The sequence below is a fragment of the Morone saxatilis genome, unplaced genomic scaffold (genome assembly GCF_004916995.1).
Source record: "Morone saxatilis isolate NCDOM2014 unplaced genomic scaffold, NCSU_SB_2.0 Contig18, whole genome shotgun sequence".
Taxonomy (NCBI): Eukaryota; Metazoa; Chordata; class Actinopteri; family Moronidae; genus Morone; species Morone saxatilis.
Window position 1 is genome coordinate 7,283,614 of NW_023339740.1, and position 12,886 is coordinate 7,296,499.

Sequence of the window (12,886 nt, forward strand, 5' to 3'; positions counted from 1 at the left end):
GGTTTTCTGAGGCAGAGGAGGCTGCAGCTGACAGGACAGCGCAGGCCAGGGGACAATTAGGGAAGCGTGGGAGAGACAGCTGGACCTGTTGCCAATTACACTGACTATGACTATGACCATGACCCCCCCCCCCGCGCGCACACACACGCACACACAAAACCCACTTGTGGACCATATAGATTTAAAAGGACTTTCAGGAATGGGAAAAGAGAGTGTTCATTTAATTTATTCATCTCAAAAGGAAAAAGTTACACAGTAGTGAGTAAAAGTGCTGTCTGTAAAATAACACGTACATATGGGGCAAAAAAAATTTAACAGAGTGACTGTGAGAAGAGACTGTCTGAAATGTCCGCACAGGAAACTGAGACATGAACAGGTAGAGCTCACCTGATTCATCTGTAACATCTACATTGTGTCCTAAACCTAAGACAATGTGTGTTTGTTCTTCCATCATCAGGCTCTAGTCCATCAGTGGGACGTCTTTCCCAGCAGCATGCTCTGCAGCTGCCTGATCCTGCCTTCCTGTGGCAGCGTTAGGCTGTTCTCCGCTCGCTCCTCTTCCTCCAGCAGCTGCTCGATGTAGCAGGAGGAGCCCAGCAGGATGTGGCCTGTGGCCTGCATGGAGAAGATGGTCCATCGCAGAGCCTCCCTGGAAGAGCAGCGCAGAGAGTGAGAGTGGTCGTAAATAACAGACACATAAACACAGCGTTTTAGTAACTTGGCATATACACGTGTATGAGAATATCATGAACGTAATTTCTTGAATAATTTTCATAGAAAATTAAATGGACAAGCGTGACAGACCAGCACCAACTGATGAGAAACAACTGACAGGAAATATCAGATCATTTCTCACATTAACTGCATCTCAGAAAAACCAACATCCAAGAAAGCAAACCTCTTGCAGTGCAATGCGAGCGCAAAAGCCTCATATCTGACAAGTCGGCAAAATTTAATCCTGCAGGACAGAAGCTCTGTGCCAAAGCTGAAAACCAGCAAAACTCAGCAGCAATGACATAACTCCTCACAAAATTAATCTCAGTATAATCTAGCCTTTGTTCTTCTGCAATCTCATCATTTCATATCCACTGCCACCCACACGGCAATAAACAATGAAATATAAATTTAGACTTGACATGTTGGGGGTTGAGTGCAGACTACTGTAACTGGTGTTAATATCTTATAAAAACAGCTGATATACGGTAGATAATAATTGAATTATTAGTGGGTGGTTACATTGCATAAATTGATAATCCACTTGGTAATATATGGATTACAAACTCAATAAAATGGGTCTGTAACCGCATTAAACTATTACTGGTACTATCCAAATAATGCCTCAGTAAAGTCAACAGAAAAATACTTTGACATGAAGAAAAAATAGAAGTATTAATTACATAATAATTCAATACAAAAGCACGAAAATATCCGAAGGTTTCAGGTATTTGGCAGGCTCTTCCACTCACTTCAGTATACTTTTGGCAGCGTAACAGCGCAGGTCATAGGACACAGAATAAGCACCGTACAGGGTCGCTTTCACATTCAGGCAGCCAATGAAATCCTTAGGGTTGCTCTTGTATAGGTCAAAAGTCAGCTTGGCCACATCTGTCCGGTGCTGCAGCCTGCACTTGCTGAACTGATCTCTGTAGGGGCTGCTCTGCGAGGGGACAGAAGAGAAACACACGTCAGGTCAAAAGGGTGCAGACACATTTTGTTGGTGTGATTGCATCCAGCAACCAAATGACAGCACCCAGCTCCACCAGCAGACAGTTGGTTTGCCAATAATGACGGGAAAGGTACATGACAATGGAGCAAGGTCAGAGTGAAGTCACTAGAGTACACATTTAGGGAGGGGGATAAAATCACTGCATGCATAAATTTCTATGGAAATGAATTACTTTTGGGTGAACACCATTCAAATATGACGATGCCTCCGAGTCTGATTCAGCCCAGCCTTTGATTTTTCTACAAAAATGATAAAGGAAAAAATAATCGCCCAGTGTTCTGCCTTTGTACAATAACTGACACATTACTCCACTATTCAGTTTGAAAGATCAAATATTTGCTGATTCAAATTCACTGAATAGTTGGTGCATATCATTCCTCAGTCTATAGACCCATGCACCATCCATATTCATGGAGCTGCATTAAAGAAACAGATACTTCCCTGTCTGCTCCGTCACTACATCAAAAAAATCACTGGCCTTACAAACACTGAATACAAGTAGATGATCCAATATGTTAAGCACCACGCTGCAATTCTAAAGCCGAAGCAGCTGATCAACAGTGTCACCTAGTGGTTGATGTGAAAAGTGTCAAACACTATCGTACTGGATGTGGGGTCCACTTCTGGCCCTTCTCCAGGACCACGAGGACAGCGTTTTCAGGCAGCGTCTGGAAGAACTCCTCTGTGTCCACCCCTGTTCCATCTTCATCCAGCACCAGGTCGCTGACACACTGTACACCCAAAGAGTCACTGACCTGACAGAGCACACACACATACACACATTAAATCAGCAGAAAACAATTCAGATATGGTCCATTACACAGAGACAGAGCATTATAATAGTCAGATACACCTCGGTCTTGTGAACTTTTACCAGCATGAGTAAGGTGTGGCAATAAGTGAGTCACAGGCCAGTCAGTGTGTGGTCATTTCAATCCCTGACACAGACCAGGATGTCTCCCCGCTTCCTCACTGTATCATTAGTCTCAACGTTCATCCACTCTCCTCACCTTGTTCATCAGGTCTTCCAGCGTGTCTGCAATGATGCCCTTCTTCACACTGCGCTCACCGTTTGTGACCCTGAAGGGCCTCGGCCGAGGAGCTCGACCCGACAGCAGCTGCTGGGTCATGGAAGCGCTGGCTGAGACGCTTGCTGACACACACCTGAGAAAAGATATAAGTTCATAATGTAAAACTGTCCTATCCACTGTTAACTGGTGACAATGTTGACCATCACGTCCAACTCACGGAGCAGTGCTCTTACTTGGAGAGAGAAGACGGAGTCAGAAGGCTGAGAGACTTCATGGCGTAATCCATCTGAGAGCCCTTTCACCTGCAATAGGAAGTAGCATCAGTTTAGACAACACATCACCAACAAAGAGTAACATTACTAACAGGCCTCACAGAAGGAGCAAGTAGCAGCTTTGAGTTAAGTTCATTTGTTTTACATTCCAGCTAAAAATGAGGGAAAACGTAAAAGTAAATTCTTCTTCACCTCCACGCGTGAACCATTATAACTAAATCTGATCTGTTAGAGAAAACCCTTGTCTTCAACTACTCTTACAATAATGTCAAGACATAAATCTACAAGATAAATAGAAAGATGACACTTCAGCAGCTATTGCCTTACAGTGGTGTTCCTGAAGCGCTGCTCCGAGCTCTGTTGTCGCCACTGAACCTCTCTGATAACGCGCACTCTTTTCTTGCACCACTTGCTCACTGAACTTTGTGCTGATGACTGTTGAGCTAGTTGCAAGCTGTCAGCTTTATTGAGTAATTCTCTGTGAACACTCCCACTAACCCTCCCCTGTGGAAGCTCTGGATTCCAGTTTGTTATATACAGAAATAGTTACATGAAAATAAAAGCCAAATAGCTAAATCACAGTTTTCCACCTTAACTCTAGTGGTATGTAGCCCGGCAGATAGTTTTGGTTGAATGTGTCCATAGAGCAGCCTCTGTGGACAGTTTTCATTGGAACTACTTCCTATAGAAGAAATAGTGTCTATGAAAACATGCTGACAGTGTTTTATGTGGATTACCAAAATACATTGTTATTGGAAAGATTTTAAAGACATTAAAAATGTTATTTTTTTGGGCTTTGAGAAGCAAAAACTACATTCCAATCAACCCCACTGTATTTCTATCTGCATGGCTAAACAGCACTTGGAGTAAGTAGATGTTTTGTTTTAATTTGTATGAATAGACCCTTTAAAGACAACACAAAAGGTATGTGAAATGATGAAATGATAAAACAATGAGGTCTTGGTTCATATAGACAGAGCTTGTGGTCAAATTGTTGGTTTTCTTCAAATAAATGTGATTTCAAATATATATATCTTGACACTAAAATTAAATACTTTCATGCAGTCAGAAAAAAAAGATGAATGCAGAAATACAGGTCTCTGGGTACTGCCTATATTTTAATTCCAATCACTTCAAAAGGGGAAAAAAATGATTTTCTTTCATATAGACCTACTCAAACATCATCTTCTGAAACAATTTTGATACATTTCCCAAATGAGCTCATCGTTCAATGTTCACCACATGTTATCCTACGCATGTGTGTGTCAGCTCACAAGGAGTGTCAAGACCTCCCAGTGTTATCACATCGTGTTACACAACTCAAGCTTCAGGTAGTCTGAGATCACCTGTGTACACACAACAATCAAACCAAGGGATTGATTATGTGACAGAGATCCTACCCAGGTACAATCCTAAATCTGCTGTTTCAGGAGGAAAAAGCAGAGCCACAGCTACTATGATAGTTCAGGAGTATCAAAACATGTCAGACAAACATTGTTTCACAGTAAGAAAAACTCTCAGAAGTGACCTGATAAGACCTCACTTGCACACTGCTGTAACACCAAGAGATATACTGCCACACTTAAATCAACTTCAGTTCAGATGAAAGGCCAGAGAATAAAGACTCTAGTCACACCGCCGTTCTCTCACTCAGCTCATATGCCATTGCCTGTGGCTGTATGAGACTGAAAGTTTACACACAGCTGAGCAGCACATCATTCACTCAGCGGCCTCCTGCACAACTGTGGCATTAGGAAACAGAGGGACTGGCAGTAAAACACACACAGTCCTGACACTATGGCTGAGCATACTGTTTGCCTTATGGACAGGCTGCAATCATCTATTCATGTTTAATGTCAAACTACTAAACTGGCAAACAAACACTTTCTGTAAAGTGGGAAATGAAAACAGAAAAAGAAAGTGAAGTCTGAATTGACGGCGGTTCTGTGTGAGAAACACACCATACAACCAACTCAAAGAACTCATAACTGATGTGGAGCATTCATATTAATGTCAACAGACTGTAAAAGGCTTTGGTATAATATTAGAATGTGTGCATTTAAAAGGATTACAGCGCTAACGTTTAGTCGTCAATAGATGTTACCAGAAGTCAGTATAACAAACAAAAACCTGTTGTATTTATCAACAGACTGAGGGAGATTGGGGGAAGAAGGCCCAATTTTACAACCACTAAGGAGTAAGTTTTATACAGAAATTAGGAGAACCTGAAAGCACCTTCATTACTAATTAGGATAACACAATACCACTTTAGCACGAGGCTGTTTGTAGTAGTAGAAATGCTCTGGTTTCTGTAAAATATGTGCACCACCAGAACAAAATATGATAAAAACACCATTAAAAGACAAAAGTGGAACAGGGCAACAGTAAAATATTCAGACTTACTTTCCCCCTGTCTGTTCCTTCAGTGAAGCGCCTCCACATGAGCTAATTAACAACACCTGGGTCAGACTGATTAACGACCAGTCTGCGCCATTTTGGCTCCTTTCCCTGTTTGAGAGGAAATGGGCTCAATGTATATATTTGACGGTATGAGGAGTTGTCTTTAGACAGACTGTAAGCTAATATAGTGAACAGTTGAAGACCTGTAAACTGCAGTTTGTGGGTGGAAGAGAAACAACGAGGACATCATGTGGACAAACTGCTTCAGTTTAAACTGCAGCAGGTAGGAAACACTTCCTGTCTCTGGATCCATTGACTGCCCTGGACCTCCTTTACTTGACTGAAAGTAGCCACAATGTAACAAAATAACCACTCCAGTGCAAGATAAAAAGTATTGTATTCAATAAATCACTTAAGGAGAAGTACAGAAGTAATAGCAACAAAATGTAGGCCATTAAAAGGCTACACATTATTCATAATTAACCCTTTCATAATGTGACCATTTTGCACAGCCCATTATTTATTTATTAGTCTGTCAGTAATTAAGCTTTAATGTGTAATTTACATTTTAATGTTGAATTTGGTCGAAAACGCATTTGGTAGTTGTAGTGCGGCAGCTTGGTTGTATATTATTATTGTTATTATTATTAATAACAATAATAATAATATTGTGCAATTACAAACAGTATTTTGTTAAAGCAAGATAGCCATTAGTTAATAAGCAAGCTAACGTGTTAAGCCAAGTGACAGTGTACAACCTGAGGCCTGACACTGTGGTTGTCATTCTAGCACAAAGGGAGTGAAGTTCGACATTGAACTGACCACCTACTCCTTTAGCTTTTTCTCAGTAAACATTTTAATAAGCACCCTTACAAAAATAAAGAGGAAAAAAACCATCTGATCTAATCAGCTTGAACACAGCTTTACAATCAGGACTGCAGGGATATTTTTCACCTATTTAAACCCACAACTGGGCCAAATGTGTTGCTTTTGGTGCAAAATTCACAATTGATATGATTAATTGCCTCACTATTTAGTCTGTAACAAGGCATCACATTTTACAAGATAATCATAATGTTAATAGAAAAATTCTATTTGTAACTGGTAACTATCAGATACATGTTGTGGAATAAAAGGTAGAATACTTTTGAAAGTTAAAACCCGAACTGATAAAGACTGTGGTTTCTCAGAGGACTGCACTCATTACATGAAAGTGTTAATTGTGATAACTGCCTTAGAATGAAATCTTTTACTATTTTTAATTTAAACTTTTGTGCACCTTTCTTCTCTAGACTACACAGCCATAGTGTGGTGGGAAAACCTTTGCTTCTCAAGAAACAACAGAGAAGCTGGTTTCCTTTAGTTCATTGCCTTTAATAACTGCTGTAACAGAGGCCTGAGAAAACCATTTAGGCTTCCCTAAATAGATTATTGTTACAATATTTTCATGGCAATATAAACAACCCTGTGCTCCTTAATGCCAGCTGGGGCGACAGTCAAATGCTAATGCTTACAGTGATAGCTGCGTCATATAATATAAATGTCTTGTAATATGTGCACTGCGGTGGCTTCAACTATTATGGAACTGAAGCTACCACAGCTTGAAGTGATATAAGAAATAATTCCAGCTCATGACCAGTGTAAAAAACACACTCAAATGTAAATCAGATGAGCCGTTTATTTCACTCTGTTGCTTCACATTTCATGCTTACTGCAGGAGCACAGATGAATCACGCCACAGATATTAGAGTCGAGCAGATAAGGCATCAGACTTAAAAGAGCTGGGACCTGTTTGCCAAATGTATCAAGTATTTATCAACAAAGGTCTGCAGAAAGGGTCTGTTCTTCTTTCAGAGGTCAATATCCTGCCCATGTCTTTGTCCTGTTATCACACATCAGACCCTGCCGGGGGTGACGCAAGCCCTTATGGCTCAGACGCGTTCATTTGTGCTTTATGGGCTGCTGATGCTTGTAATTATACTAAGCGTGCCTGATATCAATGCAGAGTGAAATGAATTAGACTTGAGAAGAAAATATGATTATCATATTGGATTTAATTGAACAACCTTTTCTTTGAATTCAAGATTACACATGCACAACACAAGAAACAGATTTCAGAACCCGATCACAGTCTCTGACCCATGGGTGAATAATCTTTGAGACAAAAGACCAGCCTCCTCTTACATTGTTTACATTGTCTTTTTATGTTTTACGTCATTCTTTCTAATTACTTCTGTTTCAAGAGTCAGTCCATGTAGTGGTTAGGTGTAGAATGAGGTAATATAATCATTTAAGTAAGTCTTACGTATAAAAGTAAAGCAGATCTAAGCTCTAAAGGACAGATGCTGACCGCAATGACTGATTTCACCTGAACTAACATTGTTTCTAACCAGGTGCCACAATGTAAGAGGTTAACTCCTCTGTGAGGTGAGACTTTGTCCATGGAGCCCCTGACAGCTTCCAGGGGCCCCGCTTCTTACTTCCTCTTTCCTATTCGCGCCATCAGTTCTGCATTGGCTGCTGCTTTGGTTCTCATGTCCTGGTTCTTGGCCAGGTCTATGAGGACACTGAGGATGCTGGTGGGAACATCAAGGGACAGGGCGAAGCGGGACCCCTGCTGGGCTCTCTTTGGCACCTGGGAGGCTGGGCGCGGGGCTCGTGCTCGCCGGAGCACAGTGTGATACTCTGATCGGAGCAATGAGTTCAACACACCGCTGCGGTTTAGGATGTCGATGGCCAGCACGTCCCTCTGCGTGTCTTCATCGAGTTTGGCAAGAGCGGGACTGCTCCTCTGGCTCTGGAAACACCATGGCAGCAGCAGAGCCAGGCAGAAACACACACGCACACTTCTCATGGTCAGGACTGTCTGCTGGGAGAGAAAAAGAAGAGCAGATCAGCCAGTGGCTCAAAATTACACAACTGTGACACTGCACACACTTCTCCCGGTGATGGCATGCAGCAATCATTTTCTGTGCAATAATGTGACCAAAGAAACCATCTGAAAGGCTTTTGGATAGGAATTATGCAGTATGATGAATTGCAACAGTATAATGATTATTATAGTATTTTGTACACAATGTATTATCCATCACCCAGAACATCCAGGTTAGATTTACATTTCAGTAGTCCCTACCAATGCACACATGGGGACAAATTCAATGATATATGATCCACTATCCACTGTGCACTCATTTGAAAAATACCTTCCAAAAAGACACGAAAGCATGCAAGTTATACAGTTTTCTGCACAGCATTTTAGTTCTCCAATATTTTGTCCTCTTAGCTTATAAATAATACAGTATTTTCCAATAAATCCGGTACTATTTTTGGACATCCGTACAAATAAACCTGGGTAAGCTTTGATTAAGTGTCACAATCCCAATAAATACTTACTCGGTTTCACCACTGTGAAAAATTGGATGAAAAGGCACTTGTTCTTGCTCTGGTCTAAAGCAGGGCTGTGGTAATGATCTCTTGTCTTTGACCCTCAGATATCCCGTGATGCTGTATCCCAGCTACTTCTCGAGCTACTGGAGTAGCGACCTGTGTGGCACGCAGTCGGATGTTCAACTGGACTTGTGCCTGCTCGTCCACGATTTTGTCTTCATTCACGTCAGTCTTCGGCGTAACACTGCCCCTTGTTCCCTTCTCTGTTTATCTTTTACATCTCCACACCCCATCACCCTCCCCACATTTCATCTCATTTCCTCTACACTCATTGCCGTCTTTCTCTTTCTAAAAATAACACTATGGTAATCACAATAGTTTGCCTGTATTGAATTGGACAGTTGCCCCAGTCTGCGGTCAAAGCACAACTAAAACCCACCATCTCCATTCAAAAATATCAACATGCTATAAAAACATTTCACTGTCTTATCATGGTGTTAGGATGTGTTGTCAGACTGGGCGACCACAGTCTACAGCATCTATTGTGTTTCTGTGATTTCTAATATTAGCTTCTTTTAGGACTTTGAGTGAATGTATGCACAAATGTTCATTAACATTCTGATTTATTATTTATCTTATCCTTATGCAATTTTGACTGATCCCTTATCTTACTGTCCTTGACTCCACTTTAAAAAAAATGTTATTCCCAAAACAGAAACAACCTGAAAGATTTCTCATCTTTAGCTCAGTTGATCACCAGGATCTCTGAAACAATGCTCAGAGGACAGAGGGATCTACCAATGGCCTCATATTGGCTACTTAACCAGTATCTTGACCTTGACGAGACAATCTTGGCGAAAGGGGGAAGACTCAGTTTCACCGGCCTTCGATGGACGGTCTCATGCAGGGCACCTCCAGCGGCGGGGTGGATACTTTCTGTTTGTTTTGTTTGGAATTTTACTAAAATAGCATGTTTTAAAAAATAGAACATTTTTCATCAGCTAGTCAGACTATAGACAAATGTCTGGGACCTAAAACAAGAAGCCTACGTCAAAAACTCCAAAAAAAAACCAGTTCTACATGAAAGAGCAGACCAGGATTCGTCCACATTACTATGACAGTGATTCAATTCTACGGCCACTAAATATGGCGCCATCAATTAGAGTTTAGGGAGGCGGTTGCATTATTTAAAAATAGGATTTATGTGTTTCGTAATAACGGAAGTAGAATAAAATAAATTTTATTTTGAAATGATAGGCTTAATTGAAGACCCAAATATTAGTACAAGCTCTTTTTACCGACGTTGTCAACTTCTCAGAAGTTGCCGTCACAGCTATTTGCACGTGTGTCTTTGTGGCGTCTTGAAATATTTGCCAGGTATGACATTCACAATGCTGGGGACTAGGGCCAGTTAAGGGAACATAATGTATGAGTACACACATCTTTCTATTTACAGAACACAAAAGAACACTCATAGAGAAAGCCCTCTGGAGGACAACAAGGAGGAAGAGGCTGTCAGGCCCAGGAGGGAGGCTGAACGAGACAAAACCTACCTTATTTTCTGAGTCACCTCCAGTCCAGCCCATCAAGGGACTTGTCCTCATCTGACTAATGATATGAATATTACAAGTACAGCCCTATTACAATAGTTGGGCCCTCGGGGGGCCCACAGGATTACGAGCCATCTCAGTTACCCTCAGATAAACAAACACGGGTCACACAAATGTCACCCAGCAGCAAACAGATGTTCTGGGTCGTATACCAGTAGCATTCACTGTCACAGATACAGCATGACGCAGGACTATATATAAATCTAAGATGACATCATCTCTGTGATTCAAGATACAACATATATATCGCAGCAGGTCTGGGTTTATAATTCAAGTAGCCTACTGACGTAAGATCTGGGTACCTTAAACTCAATCTATCAGGAAGCATCTCATCACAATTACTCTGATCAGTGATATAAACCTGATTGTTCTGTACACTTAAGTTTACAATACGGTTCAATTCTAAGTAATCATATCAAAGCAAATTGGTAGTAAGTACACTGCCTAGATCACAGATTAGCCTGATATATAATCAGAAATCAGAACACAGGGACAGTGAAAAGAAGACAAGTGTGAAACATTATGATGTTGTGAGAGCAGCTGTGCTCATCTGTGTCATCTTTGTTTTCTAGGAAACCAAAGACTACTAGACAGAATAAGACTCAAGTCTTTGATGTATGGCTTTAGGTTCTGGCAATATTCATAGCAACAGGCCTACAAACATTTTTCTTGTCATCCTTGTGGCTTTTTTATACTTATTTTCCAATGTAAGGCATTTTATTGAGTAATGTGACTAATGATGCATCAAAATATAGTTATATATACACCAATATATAGAATGGAGTGAACAAAGGATTATCGTTATGCTTACATGCTGTATTTTATTGCTCATTAAAGTTGTTTTTGCATTTTACTTGTACCGGTGTGTTGTTTGCAGTTAGAATTCTAACAGACCTTTCCCAAATTAAGCAATAACCAAAAAAACATTGCAGTTGACCAGAACTTACAAAATTTACTTGAAACGTTGAAAAGCAATACACCAGATACAGTACATTACCAATGAACTGTACTGTACATATGAATGAGACAAACCACACTGGGCCAATGTTTTACAGTATTTTTATTGTCGGAATGAGAGCTTCTGTTATGTACAATAGAGGACAGAAACAAATCTTACAGAAATTATAAATATACTCTTGCTCCGAACTGGTTGTATTGAGTACTGGTTGTATTTAGTACTGGTTGTACTGTTTCAAGTAGATGATTATTTTCTATTCAAGTCCACCCTCTCTCCCCTCCCCTCTCCAAGTCCGTACCAGGTGGTGAGGACCTGGGTAGTACCAACGAGAGGTAACAGAGGTTTAATTCTGATACAAAGTCTCTGATGGCTAACTAAGAGTGATCAGTGGGCAGGGTTTGAAAGGGAGGTGGGGAGAAAAGAGAGGATGGATGGATGGCTGCCTGTGCTGTCAAGACAACATGTGGACAATCCTCAGGTATTCGGTGATGACGCGGTGAGAAGATGAGGAGCAAACATGGGACACTCGGAGCAACAAAACAACTTCTCTTAAAACCTCAGCCAGTACATGGCACTGCGCATTCTGTTGTAGTCGGGTAGCTGCTCGACCGGGCCTGGTGGAGAGAGGCAGGAGGGACATATTAGATCAAATTATTACAGCATGGGCCCCTCCGTTGCTGCTGAAGGACTAAAATCAAAAAGAACTCACCGACAGCTGCCACAGCAGGACACTTGTCGTAGAGATATTTAGAGCAGACGTCACGCACCATCCTAGGGGTCACAGCCTGAGAAGGAGAGATGTGGGGGGGGAAGTCAGGACTTATTCCTGAGACAGACTATACGAATTTAGTCAATTGTGAAATTGTGTGTCAACTCACGTCGATCCGAGCATCCCACTCTGCCAGAGGAATACGGCGTCCATAGTTCAGGATGTGTCTGCCGATGTCGTCACAAATTGGTGTTGTTCCTAAAAGCAAGAAAAGGTGTGTTGACATATGATTTGAAGGAGTGAGTATGTCTGTATGAATGAATGCATGACAGACACATTACACACCATTGAGCTGTCCAACCAGGCTGGCCTTCAGAGCATTCTTGCCTCTGGCAACATCACTCTCTGTCACCGTGGTACACAGGTTCATCCTGTACAGAAAGTGGAGGAAAAATACAATGAAATATGTGCATTGTCCTATAATTATAAACAATTATAACAGAATGCAGTTATGGCATGTCTGTCCTGGAGTTATTACTGACCAGGCATTCTGGGACCAGTGCATCATGTCTTCGATGTAGTGCTTATCAGCCACAAAGTGAATGCCCAGCAGGCCGGTGTCGCTGTAGGAGGAGTGGAAGGCCTGGAAGCTGTGACACAGTTTCTCCTCCACTGCCAGGCGAGCCAGACGGCTGCTCAGATTCTACAGGTGAGAGGAAGGAATGGATGTTGATATTGTACTGTACAGAAACTGTTAACAGAAGGGTCTCCCTCTCTTCTGAGAGTACAAGTA

The 12,886-nt window shown here is 41.4% G+C and overlaps 3 protein-coding genes across 4 annotated transcripts in view; all 3 read right to left on the reverse strand.

Moving 5' to 3' along the window:
- Nucleotides 1–208: 208 nt before the first annotated feature.
- On the reverse strand, nt 209–5,682 carry cidec (cell death inducing DFFA like effector c). 2 transcript variants are annotated; one of them, XM_035662584.1, is made up of 6 exons: nt 5,433–5,682; nt 2,991–3,059; nt 2,737–2,890; nt 2,332–2,481; nt 1,467–1,657; nt 209–649 (listed from the first exon to the last, which is right to left on the reverse strand). In XM_035662584.1, the coding sequence occupies exons 2-6, from the start codon at nt 3,041–3,043 to the stop codon at nt 469–471; spliced, it is 729 nt and encodes a 242-aa protein (XP_035518477.1). In that variant the 5' UTR covers nt 3,044–3,059; nt 5,433–5,682; the 3' UTR covers nt 209–468. The 2 variants fall into 2 exon arrangements, with proteins under 2 accessions (XP_035518477.1, XP_035518476.1); XM_035662583.1 differs by lacking the exon at nt 5,433–5,682 and adding an exon at nt 3,357–3,457.
- Nucleotides 5,683–7,240: 1,558 nt separating this feature from the next.
- On the reverse strand, nt 7,241–9,048 carry LOC118328702 (urocortin-3-like). Its single transcript, XM_035662585.1, has 2 exons — nt 8,823–9,048; nt 7,241–8,298 (listed from the first exon to the last, which is right to left on the reverse strand). Exon 2 carries the CDS (start codon nt 8,281–8,283, stop codon nt 7,906–7,908), a length of 378 nt encoding a protein of 125 aa, XP_035518478.1. The 5' UTR covers nt 8,284–8,298; nt 8,823–9,048; the 3' UTR covers nt 7,241–7,905.
- A 2,420-nt stretch (nt 9,049–11,468) lies between these two features.
- The window catches only part of LOC118328703 (cytochrome b-c1 complex subunit 1, mitochondrial), a 6,148-nt gene continuing 4,730 nt past the window's right edge, over nt 11,469–12,886 (reverse strand). The window contains exons 9-13 of the mRNA XM_035662586.1: nt 12,636–12,796; nt 12,439–12,524; nt 12,263–12,351; nt 12,094–12,169; nt 11,469–11,998 (exon numbers count right to left, since the gene is read on the reverse strand). Coding sequence (XP_035518479.1) covers nt 11,934–11,998; nt 12,094–12,169; nt 12,263–12,351; nt 12,439–12,524; nt 12,636–12,796 — 477 coding nt within the window. The 3' untranslated portion in view covers nt 11,469–11,933. The remainder of the gene's footprint in view (nt 11,999–12,093; nt 12,170–12,262; nt 12,352–12,438; nt 12,525–12,635; nt 12,797–12,886) is intronic.